The following is a 12,538-nucleotide window of genomic DNA, read 5'->3' on the forward strand; positions in this document are numbered from 1 at the left end:
AGTTTCCTAAAGTATGGCTCCATCATAACAGTGACAGTGCTGATGTGCACACGTAGCTGACTGGTATTCTGTCACTAGTAAAAAAGGTGCACCAAATTTGTGTACCTGTCAACTTTGTCTACCTTGTATTTTCTGTGTGTTATCTTGGTTTAGGTAAATGGAAGCAGTCTTTTCCTAGTTTCCTGTATTCTAGTAATGCTTATATTAGAATCTGGTTATATGAAAAGTGTGTTGCAGTCATGCAGCAAATAAACATTTTCAAAAAATACTGAATTATGAGACAGAAATGCGTCACTGCATTGTTACAGTATGTGTGAACTGTTGTGTCAGGAGTAAGAAGTGTTTTCATCTATTTTGCTCAGATATGGTTTATATTTGATATAGAAGAATAATACAAAATCTGTTACTGTCTAATTTTTATACTCTCAGATAGTAGAAGTTGGACACTTCTGGGGTTACAGGACAGATGAAAAAAATACAGCTGTACTCCAGGCTCTAAGTGCTGAAATTGACTATCAGAACCTGATGGATTTAGCAGTGCCTCCACGTGTAGATGTGCTTTGTCTGGCACCATTCACTTATCTGGGGAAGAGAGGATACTACAGAGCTCATGTTCTGTATATTCATGGGGATCTTGCTGAGGTAATGTGCTGTGTCATATTGAGTTGGTAGCATGTAATTGGGTTAACAATCTTGGAGCTTTGCTGCCTGGTTTTTTTATTTATTTTTTCTATGAATCACTTTGGCCAGAACAGATTGTTTCTTTTCCAGAACACAGGAATTTTTAGTATTAAATTGAGAAGCTCTTGCAGAATGAAGTAAAATAAAGACTTAAAACCTCCAGTGAATCTGAAAAAGTGGCTTTTCTTTGGAATGGTGTTTATGCTGCTGAGTTCTATATCATCAACAAATTCATCTGAATATTTTGGCTCCTTGTGCTGAAATGAGTAATGGAAATCAGTGCCACAGTTCAAGATTGGTATTGATTTCTCAGGCCAATACTTTTCAGCAGTTTAAGGGCAGATTTTTTAAATTTTTTTTAAGACTGGCCTTTGAATTTAATTTATTTCTTAACCTGTCTGGGTGTCACTCTTATAGAGTTAATACTGAATATTGTCATGGTTTAAAGTCATGAAGAACAAGTGAACAGTAGTGCTAATCTCACCACTTTCTTATTTGAATTTATAAACAGGCACTGAATACATGTTCACATTTGCTTAGCTGAAAGCAGTTGTTGGTAGTACTGCTCACTGAAGATGTAAGGTTACACAGATCTGAGTGTGGGGAGGGAATTTAGAGTCTTTCAGAGAAACTTGACTTTTCTAGATTTAGCGGATTATTTGCATTACAAGTGGATATTTAGGCCAAGGGATCAAATAATAGATGTGATACAATTCGACATATTCTTTTTGACATGACGTCATTTGCATGCTTTCTAGTCCTTGAATTTGCTTCCTTGTAACTTGATAAGGTTTTGGTTGTACTGTAATTTTTAAAGTCAAATTGTGACTTTCCTTGCCACTAAAAGTAACACTTTTAGTGTTGTGGAATCTTTGCAAATACTGTTGATTCTTTTTCCAGGTTTTTTTTGTGGATTACGGCAATAGATCAGAAGTGCCTTTAAATAAATTAAAAGAGATTCCAAGCTGTCTTCAGGGGCTTCCTTTTCAGGTAGGGATGATGCTGTTGGCTGCAGCTTACTAGATATTTTTGTATTTGGCATGGCAAACAGGAGTGAACTTCAAGTCAGGATGCTTTTCAGAATAACACTTAAATAATATGTATTTTGCTGGTGGAGGTATCTTCAAATCACCTTCTCTAATAGGCAAATGTTTTCCAGAGGTGTGTGTATTCACAGAGCAGAAATTCATGTGTCTAATTGAACTACATTGTATTTAATTGTAGAGAAACTGAATTTTGTAAAGCTATGGTTTTTATTCATGCTGCTTTGCTGTTCTCTGAACTGCTGGCTTTCCTGGGATCTTTTCAGACAGAATTCTCTTCATGATTAAAGATGAGTATTATAGATCTAGTGAGCTTTTAACACAAATTAGAGGGATTTTATGGCTAGTTTTTCAGAAGAATAGTTCTCTTGACCTATATTTACAAATAAAGTAACTGTACTTTAATTGTAATTCAGTTTCTCAGTGCTCACTCAGATATTTTTAAGCTAATAGAAAGAGCTGTATCATATTAATTGTATTCTCTGAAGCATTTGATGATGAAAATGAGAAATGGACTAGCAGAAATAAGATTAGATCTTGACAGGGCTAATTTTGTTCGGTTTTCTTTAGTAATTGTAAAAAAATAATTTTGGCAAGAAGTGTCCTTTTTTGTATTTTCTACACACATACTGAATGGAAATTTATTTTTGCTTTAGGGCTGATCTTTTAATGACCAGTTTTAATGACTAGCTAGATAAAACCCAGGGTTTCTGCTGTAAATTCATTCAAAGACATAATTACAGATGGTGATTGTGGACTTTAGAACTTTGAGTACTCTTGCCTGCCAGCAACAGAAGAGCTGTAGTGGTCTTAACCAAGTTTCCTGTTACCTTAGTTGAAAACAGTTGTAGACTGTAAATTTTTTCCAGAGCAGACATCTCTGTGCTCCTAAGATTTCACTGTGAATAGTGAATTACTACCAAATTATCCTTTATGCGCTGTTTGCTCTGATTCCTTAGCAATTATGTACTACATTGAAGGGATATGAGCTGTCATGTGTTGGCAGTGATGGAGTAGGAATTACTCCAGTAGCTTTACAGCAGCCCTAGGAGTTAACATAAGCCACCACAATAATGATGAAATCATTTAGAGTTATTAATTCAGACAGTTTGTTGAGAAAGTGAAATATTTCCTTGCCGATTCTCTAGTCAGGCAAGCGCTGTTCCCAGTGTTTCTGCTCTAGGCTTTAGAGTTCAAGATCTGCAAGATGAGTCCCTCTGCCAGATCGCTGGTGTGTGGGGAGCGGTGGAGCTGCAGCGCCAGCCAGAGATTTTTCTCGCTGGTCAGCGGCTGCACTCTGCTCGTGGAGGTTTATTCCCTCGTGCACGGGGTCCTGCACGTGGATGTTTTCCGTCATTCGGGCAGCAAAGGCCTGCTGAACATTCGGGATGTGCTCATCGAGGAGTGTCACGCTGAGCTAGCAGAGGAGTCATACGAATCACAAGTATGTACTGACTAAGCTGCTGCTCCTTTTCTTACTCTAATTTATTTCAGTTCTGGCTGTCCTGGGAAGCTGAGCTGCAGCTTGACTAGTGGCAAGGTTAATACTTGAATAGGGCAATGTATTTTTGTTTGTGCATAATGCATATTGAGCTGTTGGCTGAAAGCATTGCTGCTTTGAGAGCCCTTCTGGAAGAGACGTTTTCTGGGAACTGATTTCCTCAATTGAAATGCTCCACTATGATTTGAAGCTCTGAAAAACTGTAACTGCTTTGTAGTTTTAACTCTCTTCCAGTCTGATGTTTTATATAACCTGAAAAGTCATCAGAACATTGCTGTTTGTCTTTGTCTGCTAATATTTCTTTGTGTAGGACATGCTTTATAAAATTTTTGAAGAAGTAATTGTTCAGTAGTTTTAACACTTCCATTGTTGTGTAGCAAAGCCATGATTTGCTCAAGGAATTATTTTCGGATGAAGCAAAGGAAAAAGAGCAAATGCCTGTATCTGCAAGACAGGAAGAAAAGCATCTCATTGAAAGATTGTTGAACTGTTTTTCTGAAAAGAAATCTGATGCACCAACCCATAAGGTAACTTGAGTGGTGGTTTTGGCCTGTCATCATGTGATCCTGCTTCTCACATTGTTAGGATGGAGATGAGGACTGAAAGTACCACGAATAACAAAGCTATGTTTGATAGGACATTCTGCTTTCTGTTGGTAGAAAGCCGTAGTGTGACCACTGTCTCAGATTGATCTGCTGCAGCTTTGAGCAGAGTTTTGAAGTACAGCCTGAGAGCTAAGTGTTCCTGCTCTTCTAATACATCTAAAGCAGCACTTTGAACTCATGCAGAACAGAGATAAAATAGAACAGCTGAATGCAATGTTTCTGTACATGGTAGTCTTCATTATATAAGCCACAGCAAAAAAAGCAAGTTTACAACCCTATCAGTTTTTCAGAAAATCTAAACATGGTTTTTACTATACATAGTATTTAATTCTTTATCAGCTAGTAATAGGTAAGCAGGTGGGATAGGTGAAGCAGTGAACGCTCCAGTTACTGATGGTAATGATGCTTTTCCTCTGCCAGTGCCAAACTCAGAAATGTGTTTTGAGGTATCCAGTCACTACTAAGTTGGAATATAGAACAGGAAAATGTGTGTCCTGTTCTACATTGTGATGACAAGTTAGGCTTCATCTACATTCTGATTATTTTCCCATTTCAGACCTGACAAAATTTCAGGTTTTCAAGCATCTAATCATACTCCATTTGTGCACAGGAGTAATCCTATTTAACTGTCCATTTCATAAATTGAGATATTTTCAGGATTAAAGACTTCATCACATAAATAAAATTACCTGATTTTCTTAAGTGATCTATGAAGTTTGAATTCGAGTTTTTTAAGCCAGAGGAAAGTCATGAATCTGCAGCACCTGTGAAAATTGATAATTTTAGTTAAAATGCCTCAACAAGCAAAGTTCACTTCAGATGAGTGAAATGGAAGTGCCATACTACCAATTTAGCAACTCAGTGTAGCTCACTACATGCTGAAATGTGTTTGGCTTTAATTTATAAAGCATTTAGATTTGAAGACATCCAGGTGCTGGCTAACTAGAATGTCATTTGTCTCTCTCCCTTTTTTTCAAGGTAAAAGTTTTTGGTCCGTTCAGTCCTTACCAGCTGAAATGCTACAGTCTGACCAGAATATCCCAATTCAGGTATGAGCAGACTTATTGTGAAGTATAGTCATGTTCTTATCTTTCATGTTCAACAAATGGGCAAAAAACACCCAATTATTCTTACAGATTTTTTCTGAATTTTTATTCATTGGAAAGACTGAAGGAGGAGTCAAGCCTGAATAGCATTAATACACACACTATTGCTATTTAAAATCTTAGAGTAGTTTTAAGGTGCATTATTGTCTTACTGAGACATTATTTATTAACCGTCATTTAAATCTATTAACAGTAAGCAGCTAGTTGGAGTTTGTGTTGGGAATGTAAATTTTTTACTTACATGTTTTTATGAGTTTTGGAGTTTTATATTGTTGAAAATATTTCTTCCCCAGAAATGTTTTCATAAGTAAGGAGAGCATAAACTCCATTGTTGTCCATGATGGTGTAGAAGATCCCTTTCAGCAGCTCTTGGTCGCCACTGATGTGTCAGTAACTGCAGCTGGTAATGCCTAATAAAAATGTTTGGATGGTTTCTCTAGACTTCTGGTTTTATATGTGTAGTTCAGTGTTACATCTTTTTGAGGTTTCATTTTCATTAAATGCTCCTTGGAGTTGTGTGATTTTTTAAATTTTTTTTTTCCTTTTGGTGCCAGGGTGTCTGATTTTAGGAGAAACATCTTTGATGCCTCCTATTCATGGCCTGCTTGCACTCCTCAGTATGCTCTTTGCTCCTGCAATAGAACTCAGGTATTTGTACATTTTAAAGTGGTGGTTTTCTTATAATTTTCATTAGGATCATCACATATTTTTGTCAGATATTATTTATTTGCTTTTGGCATTTTATATATTCTCTTCCTGGTATTTTTTTATGAGTTTTAGTATAGTATGTGGGTAAAATGTCCATGTACTTGTGAATTGGTGCTGCCGTCTCCTCTCATGATAAGGCATTACAGCTCCTGACAGTGCTGGAAGCCTGGGAAGGTGGAATATAAACTGGGAATATTAAATCTACATGAGGAGAGGAACTTCTGTAATTTTTTGTAAAAGCTGAGCTCTGGCAGTGGCATTAATGTTGTATTTTCTTGAATATCTGGTATTTGTAGACTGTCACTTCAGAATAGTGAAGCTTGCTTTCCTTTATTTTGCTTATGTATGTTTTTTGGTAAGTTTTCTGAGTATATGTTTTTATAGCCAGAACTTCAGTTTTCTTTCATCACTGTATGTTTTAAAAACTAGTATGACTGAGTGTGAATGCCTCTCAGTGGTTTCAGCTTCTTTCAAACATGTGTCTTGCTCTGCATGGCTTAGACAAATTAATTTAAGTCTGTCTTCCTAAGAGTTTCGTTTCTTCTCCTTTTGGTGAGACTATTTTCTTTCATCTAGAGTTGATAAAAGTGGGAAGTATTTTACTGGTGTTCTTTGTGGTTTGGGTTGGAGTCAGACATCTGGGACTCCACTGCTTCCAGCAAATGATATGGAGGTGACATTTGATGTGCATTTCGGAGTGGAAGACATAAGAGAGGTAAGACTTGTGTAAGAATTTTCACTGCAGTAGGAATTCAGTAGAAGTCAGTGCATCTGAGCTTGTTAACTCTTAGTTGACATAGAAAAGCTTGTTTGGACTGTGGGGTTTGAGTTTTTTGTAGTTTTGTTTGTTTGTTGGGGTTTTCTTAGGTTTTGTTTAGGTTTTTTAATGTACTCCCTTTTTATAATCTCGGATTTTTATCAGGAGAAGCAGTTGCCCCCTCCCTACACTTGGAACAAATAAGTTACTATAGAATGTTACACACTTTACAAAACATAATCATCAATTTTGCACTAACCAGAAGTCAAGACTTAGTAGTTTTTTTCTTAGGATTGTTACATTTTTTACTGACAAGCAGAACACTGCTGCTTTACAGGCTGCAGTTTGATTTTACAGCTCTTTTAAGTCATATGTATTGAGCTACATCTCAGAGCAGCTCAGCTAAACAAACAGTAAAGCCCCTGCATTCCTCATTACTGCATTTTGCTGCTCAGAGAGTGAGGTCTGTCAGAGTGAAGCATGTACATAACGTGTGCAGGACAGTGGCTGCATTTGAGATGTGCCTGGGACAGTGAAGGACATGCCCTGGTTAGGTGTGTGTGCGAAGCAGGTGCTTGGGGTGCTTCCTGGAGGTGTTCCAAGGATGCAGTGGAAATGCTGGTGTTCATATCTGTGAGCTGTTATTTTCTGAAAGCACAGACGTGGCGTGATGGCTGTGTTCGTGATGCCTTAGCCAGAATGGTAACAGCAAGCTGTTGTACATGTGAAAAATTAGGGACAGAGAGAGAAAATGCTTGAAACTTTCACAGAAGGAATTGTGTGTTGGAAAAAGTCCAGGCAAGTGGTAGCCTGTATGTTTTATGGCATTTCTGAGCAACCTTAAAAACTCTGATATCAGGAGACTGAAATACTAACATCACTGACCACCAGAGGTGCAACTGCAGGAAGAAGCATTTTTGAAGCTTCAGATGTTTTTACTTACGCAAATAATATTCTATTTGAAGTTCAGTGACGTGGATGCCACCACCACCATGTCAGTATAATTCGATACAGACCTTGTGCTGGTTTAGTGTTTTATGTTCTGTAACTGGTGTTTTACAGATAAACAGTCTGAGGACAGCCATGAATAAGCTGCTCTGTGAGCAAGCAGTGTATTCTGGACAAGAGCAAGTGGCACAGCTGCAGGAGAATATTCGTCAGAAGCTTCTATGGTAATAATTTTGTAGAAATAAGATCTTCTATTTCACAGTCACAGCAGAAATGAGTGATTGCTTGAAGCATAGCTCAGATTAGGCTTTGGAAAAATAATATATGCTCTCATTTAATAATGTATTTAATTTACTTTGTTTATTTATGAAACAGTATACTAAACAACCTTAGACTTCTTGTGGAAGCACTGGTTCTTCAGGGAAGCCAAATCACTTAGGAGTCATAAAACCTAGACTGTAAAACCTGTTGTACAGGATATCAGCTCTTATGTATTCTTGTTTTTTTCACCCAAGACAGAGCTAATGGAGTCCTAAGGTATAACAGTGCAGAAAGATTTAGAATTCTTTCTTCCTGTACATTAAATTTGAATCATGTGTACTGCCTTTCCTCACTCAGTAGACCTGTGCAGAATAGGTGCTGGCTAAGTGAATTTAAGTCCCAGGCAAATTCAGGAACTGAAGTAAGGCTACACCTGCCTTGTTTTCCCAGCAAGCCTCCCTCCTTCTGAGTGAAGCAGTGCTTCTGAAAAGACCATCGTGATTCAGTGCAGCCAACCTGGAGAATTTTTCAGCTTGTAGTTTGGGAGGAGTGCAGTGAGCTAGCCCAGGAACAGCTCCTTCTGTCTGTCCCTGCTGAGCATAATGTGAAAAATCTTCACTTGTTTGTACACTCAGCATGAATTTTAGTGCTGTCTGTGTCATCAGGAGAATTTTCTCATCCTGACCTGGACCTCTACTAAACTGTCCTTAAAAGAGCTCTAGTCCAGAGTCCATAACATACTTTTACCAGCCTCATCTCTAAGAAATATGACCCTTTTTTTGCCAGTTGAGCTTTGCTGAAGTAACTGCATGATGTCAGAGTTAGGCACTTCATTGTGCTGACAAAGATCAGAACCCTGCTCTTACCGAGGGTTATCAGAATGATTATCAGAGCAGCTGTTCATGCTGATTTTAAAAGTGTTCCTTGGTTTTGAAAGTACCTGCTCTCTTATCTGTGGGGAAAAAAACCTATTCAATTGCCTTAAGTTAAAAGCAAGCATCCTTAGTTCATATTTCCAAAACTCCAAATAAAATTTGGGTGTGTTCCATAGTAAATTAGCAAGTCAGCCTTACCTTTCAAGGTGCTAGAAATGAAATTAGAAGAGCACAAGCAAGGGAGAAGTCGAGGAGTGTGGATAGGCAGAAAGAGGCAAAGCCACAACCCCTGTCTGGAGGTGACTGTAACAGTAACAGTTAATGCTGGGACATCAACACGTACATGCTAAATTGAGGAGTCACTGCTATTTGTTCAGACATGTGAATACTTGCTACAATTTCAGTACCGATTTTGGGCTGATTGTTCAGACATCTCCAGCCAGCTGGAGGGGAAGGGTCAGACCTTGGCACAGGTCCTGGGCACTGACGTGTTCCCAGCTCAGTCAGCTCAGACAACCTGACTCGGTCACTCTCATCAGCCCCGGGCTTTTTTGTCTTCAGGATTTTATACCTTTCTGTGGTAGCCTTTTCTCCCCTGGATTTTGCTGTACATTTATTGGTTGTCTTCCAGTCATCCCACAGAGATTTTTATTTAAATTTTTAGTTTATATTATTTTTGTATGTTTTTATTTGAAGGAATAAACAGTCTGATTATTGTAATGATTTCTTCTTTTCCCTTGTGTAAAATCTTACTTGGTTTTGAATATTTTTTCCCAGTTGTACTTCCTGTGTTTTGGAAAAACCATTTATTAATTCAAGTACATAGGTAAAAATTTAGCCTGAACAGTCTTTCATAACTGTTTTCCATTTTTCAAAAGCTAATTGTATTTACAACATGTCACCACTACTTAAGACTAAAATCAGTTTTTGAAAAACACATCTAGACAGAATTAATTAATGTCTACTACTGTTGTACTTTGCACAGCTTGAGGAAATAACTGGAGCAGACAGACAATCTATAGTAATTGAGTTGTCATGCAAAACAAAATACCCTAAAAATAGCTATATTATACATTCTAGTGAGTAAGCATACATAAAATGTAAGGAATAAATTACAGTTGCAAATTCTAGTGCTTTGTAAAAAAAGAATCTCATTATTTTCTTTAGAAGAAACTACATTCTGATACATGATACATCCTTGTGAAAAATTGTGTTTTGACTTATTCCACTGGACAGGCAAAGTACAGAGAAGTGAACAAATCAGACTAGATTAAGAGAGAAATTTAAGATTCCTTTCAGCACAGACACCTTGTAAATACCTGGTTGTATCTCATGTAAAAAATCCTTTGTCTTTATAATTAACCAAATACAAGTATATTTCTTCAGGCTGTATTTATATAATTTCAGTTTAATCTGCAAATCAAAGCCTCGAAGCATAATTGATCCTACCTGGTATGAGAAGCCATATGCATGGAATCAGGTAAGGCTATACATTTTAAAGGTTTTTTTTTTGTTTTGGTTTTTTATTTTTTTTGAGGAGTTTGAGTACTCCAGGGCAGTTAATTAAGAGTGTTGAAAGTGAGAACTTCTGTGATTATTGAATTAGAAAATACCAAAAGCACTGCAGGGTTAAATTTAAAGCACAAGAACTTTTATTTATGTAATCACTTACGACTGTTCATACTCTGTTTTTGTAGAGTCTGTTTAGTTGTTGGATGGCTTGTTTTTAATTTTGTGTATATAAATATTTAATGTTTTTAAGCAGAACTCTCCATGGTTTAGGCTGAGAGAGATTGTAAAGGCAACTTCACATTTGTTGTTAAAGTTTTCTGTTTCTGTCAAGCAGCTGTAGCTACATTTTTCTGAATGCAGCACATTTTAGTTTTGTTTCGGGATGCTGTGGTTTGAGGTGGATTTTCCTTTCTAGGCAGACAGAAATGTGGCTTATTTTGGAACAGATGGGGTGGGGTCAGGCAGGAGGGCAGTTTTTCCAAGACCCAGGAGGGTTTCATAGGAAAACTCTCCTAGCTTCCTATTCTGTTAGAAATCTTACCTTTCTTTCTGTAAGGGCCTCTGCAGGCCACTGGATTTCCTGAAGAACAAGTAGGGTTCCTTAATTAAAAAGGGGGTGAGGAATTAGTGGGTGCAGGAGTAAAAGTGCTACACACACCCTCCCTGTGCCTCTCCCACCAGCAGCCCATAAAGGAGGGGTTTGGGTCACCCTTGAAAAGAGGGACAACAAAGAACACCAAGGGCACTTACTTTTAAAAGGCATTTTTTAGAGTGTGTTGTGATACACTGCCTTAAACCAAAGTGTTTCTATTTCTGTATTTCAAATTCAGTTGTCCTTGGATTTAGGAAGATAATATACTCATTGCTGCTGGTGTTTACACTAATGTGTAGGCCTTGAATCAGGATTTTTCCCACTGCATCTGAAAAATCACAGGACATCTTAGATCATAAAATACTGCCTGTAATGCTTTGGAATTGCTTGTGGAACAGTGTTCTGAAATCATGGCAAACCACGAGATAAAGCATTTTGTAGCCCTGACTCTTTTGTTGCAGTATGTGGCAGGGAACTGAAATTCCTGTATGATTTAAAACTCAGAACTCCTCAAGACTTTTTCTCAGCTGTGTTATATAGGAAAACATTAGGAATGCATTCTGACTTTCATCTTGCTTCTTTTGACTAGGTGAATTCTCAGCGTATTATTGACGAGTCTGAAAAGCAGCATGAAGGAGGAAATTTTGTTTATCAGCTCCACAAGCTTGTTTTGTTGAATGATTAAGTATTTCTAGAAATGTTTCAGAGGATGAGGTATTATTAGTCTAAAAATTACTTCTGCCTTGTATGCATGTTTTGCAAGACTGTTCCTTAAGATGAGTACAAGTGTACTGAAATACAGTTTGGGAAATGTTTCTGTGTTTCTGAAAAAGTTGATGTTTGCTGGCTTAGAGCAGACAAGTTTAGTCATAAAAGAAACTGATGTAAATCAGGATGCAATTTTCATTTTAGTAATACTTCTGAACAGGTTTATCACAAAGTACATGAAAGATGAAGCAAATCCAGGCTGTTGTTCATTTTCTGTCTGAAATCTCATAAATTAAGGGGCATGACTTCTTTTGTCTGTAATTGCAAGTTGCATTTTCCTGTTTTCTTTTTTACTAGTTTAAAAATATATGCAGCAAAGGGGGTTGGGGTTTTCCTTAACCAATAAATAAAAGTCAGAAGAAACTGATGATCTAAATGATGTTCTGCTCCAAGCTGTATCTTCATATACTGGACACAATTTTTTTGTACAGCAAAACATAACATGATTTATTTTCTTGTATGACAGAAGAATGCTTTTGAATTACTGATTCATGGCACTTTGTTTCATCCTTTTGTCTTATTTTTACCTGGGAGATCTTTAGCCCTAAGAATGAGGTCAGTGGTTTCAGACTACAATGCAGAAATTAAATAAAATGGTTTTGTCTCTTCCCTTGTGTGGTCATGCTTAATAAAAGCTAAATTTAGTCATTAATGATATGTGATTGCATTCATGAAGTACATGAATTCAGTATACAGAAGAGACGTGTACCGAATCTGCACTGTTCAGTCAGTGATTTGAAGGTCATGTAATATCCAGTCATCCTCTGGAGGACAGAGAATCAGTGGTCACCATAAAGAAGTGGCAGATCTTTGGAAAGTAAGGAGGTGCTTAAAATAAGTAATTATTTTAAGGTGTAATTAAACAGAGGGATGACTGTGTAACTGGCAGTTTCAGTGGTTTATTACAGCATTACCTTCTTAGGGCCATTTTACTAATTCTTGGAAATTAGAATAGTTCGTGAGAGAGGTCTAACAGAAAAATTGCATCTCAAGTGGCTTAGACAAGAGTATTTCTCAGCCAAGTGTTGTACACCAATTAAGTGTTCCTGTTAAACACCTTCAGGGGCAAGTGGAACAGACAGGATTTCAAATCTTGCTTTGTCTATTTATGATGGGAGTTTCCATAGGAAAAGGAAATCTGGCCATGCACAAAGGCACGAGAAAAAGGAATTAATCCACAT

At 37.3% G+C, this 12,538-nt stretch overlaps 1 protein-coding gene across 1 annotated transcript in view; it reads left to right on the top strand.

Moving 5' to 3' along the window:
• TDRD9 (tudor domain containing 9) overlaps positions 1 to 11,966 on the top strand; it is a 66,946-nt gene extending 54,980 nt beyond the window's left edge. The window contains exons 26-36 of the mRNA XM_014249678.2: positions 430 to 642; positions 1,582 to 1,671; positions 2,908 to 3,168; positions 3,603 to 3,752; positions 4,809 to 4,879; positions 5,230 to 5,339; positions 5,491 to 5,584; positions 6,221 to 6,359; positions 7,464 to 7,573; positions 9,893 to 9,965; positions 11,179 to 11,966. Of these exons, the coding sequence (XP_014105153.2) occupies positions 430 to 642; positions 1,582 to 1,671; positions 2,908 to 3,168; positions 3,603 to 3,752; positions 4,809 to 4,879; positions 5,230 to 5,339; positions 5,491 to 5,584; positions 6,221 to 6,359; positions 7,464 to 7,573; positions 9,893 to 9,965; positions 11,179 to 11,274 (1,407 nt within the window). The 3' untranslated portion in view covers positions 11,275 to 11,966. The remainder of the gene's footprint in view (positions 1 to 429; positions 643 to 1,581; positions 1,672 to 2,907; positions 3,169 to 3,602; positions 3,753 to 4,808; positions 4,880 to 5,229; positions 5,340 to 5,490; positions 5,585 to 6,220; positions 6,360 to 7,463; positions 7,574 to 9,892; positions 9,966 to 11,178) is intronic.
• The last annotated feature ends 572 nt before the right edge of the window (positions 11,967 to 12,538 follow it).

This window comes from Pseudopodoces humilis, chromosome 7 (genome assembly GCF_049639895.1).
Source record: "Pseudopodoces humilis isolate 2021_Gansu_Grassland_sample_001 chromosome 7, ASM4963989v1, whole genome shotgun sequence".
Taxonomy (NCBI): Eukaryota; Metazoa; Chordata; class Aves; order Passeriformes; family Paridae; genus Pseudopodoces; species Pseudopodoces humilis.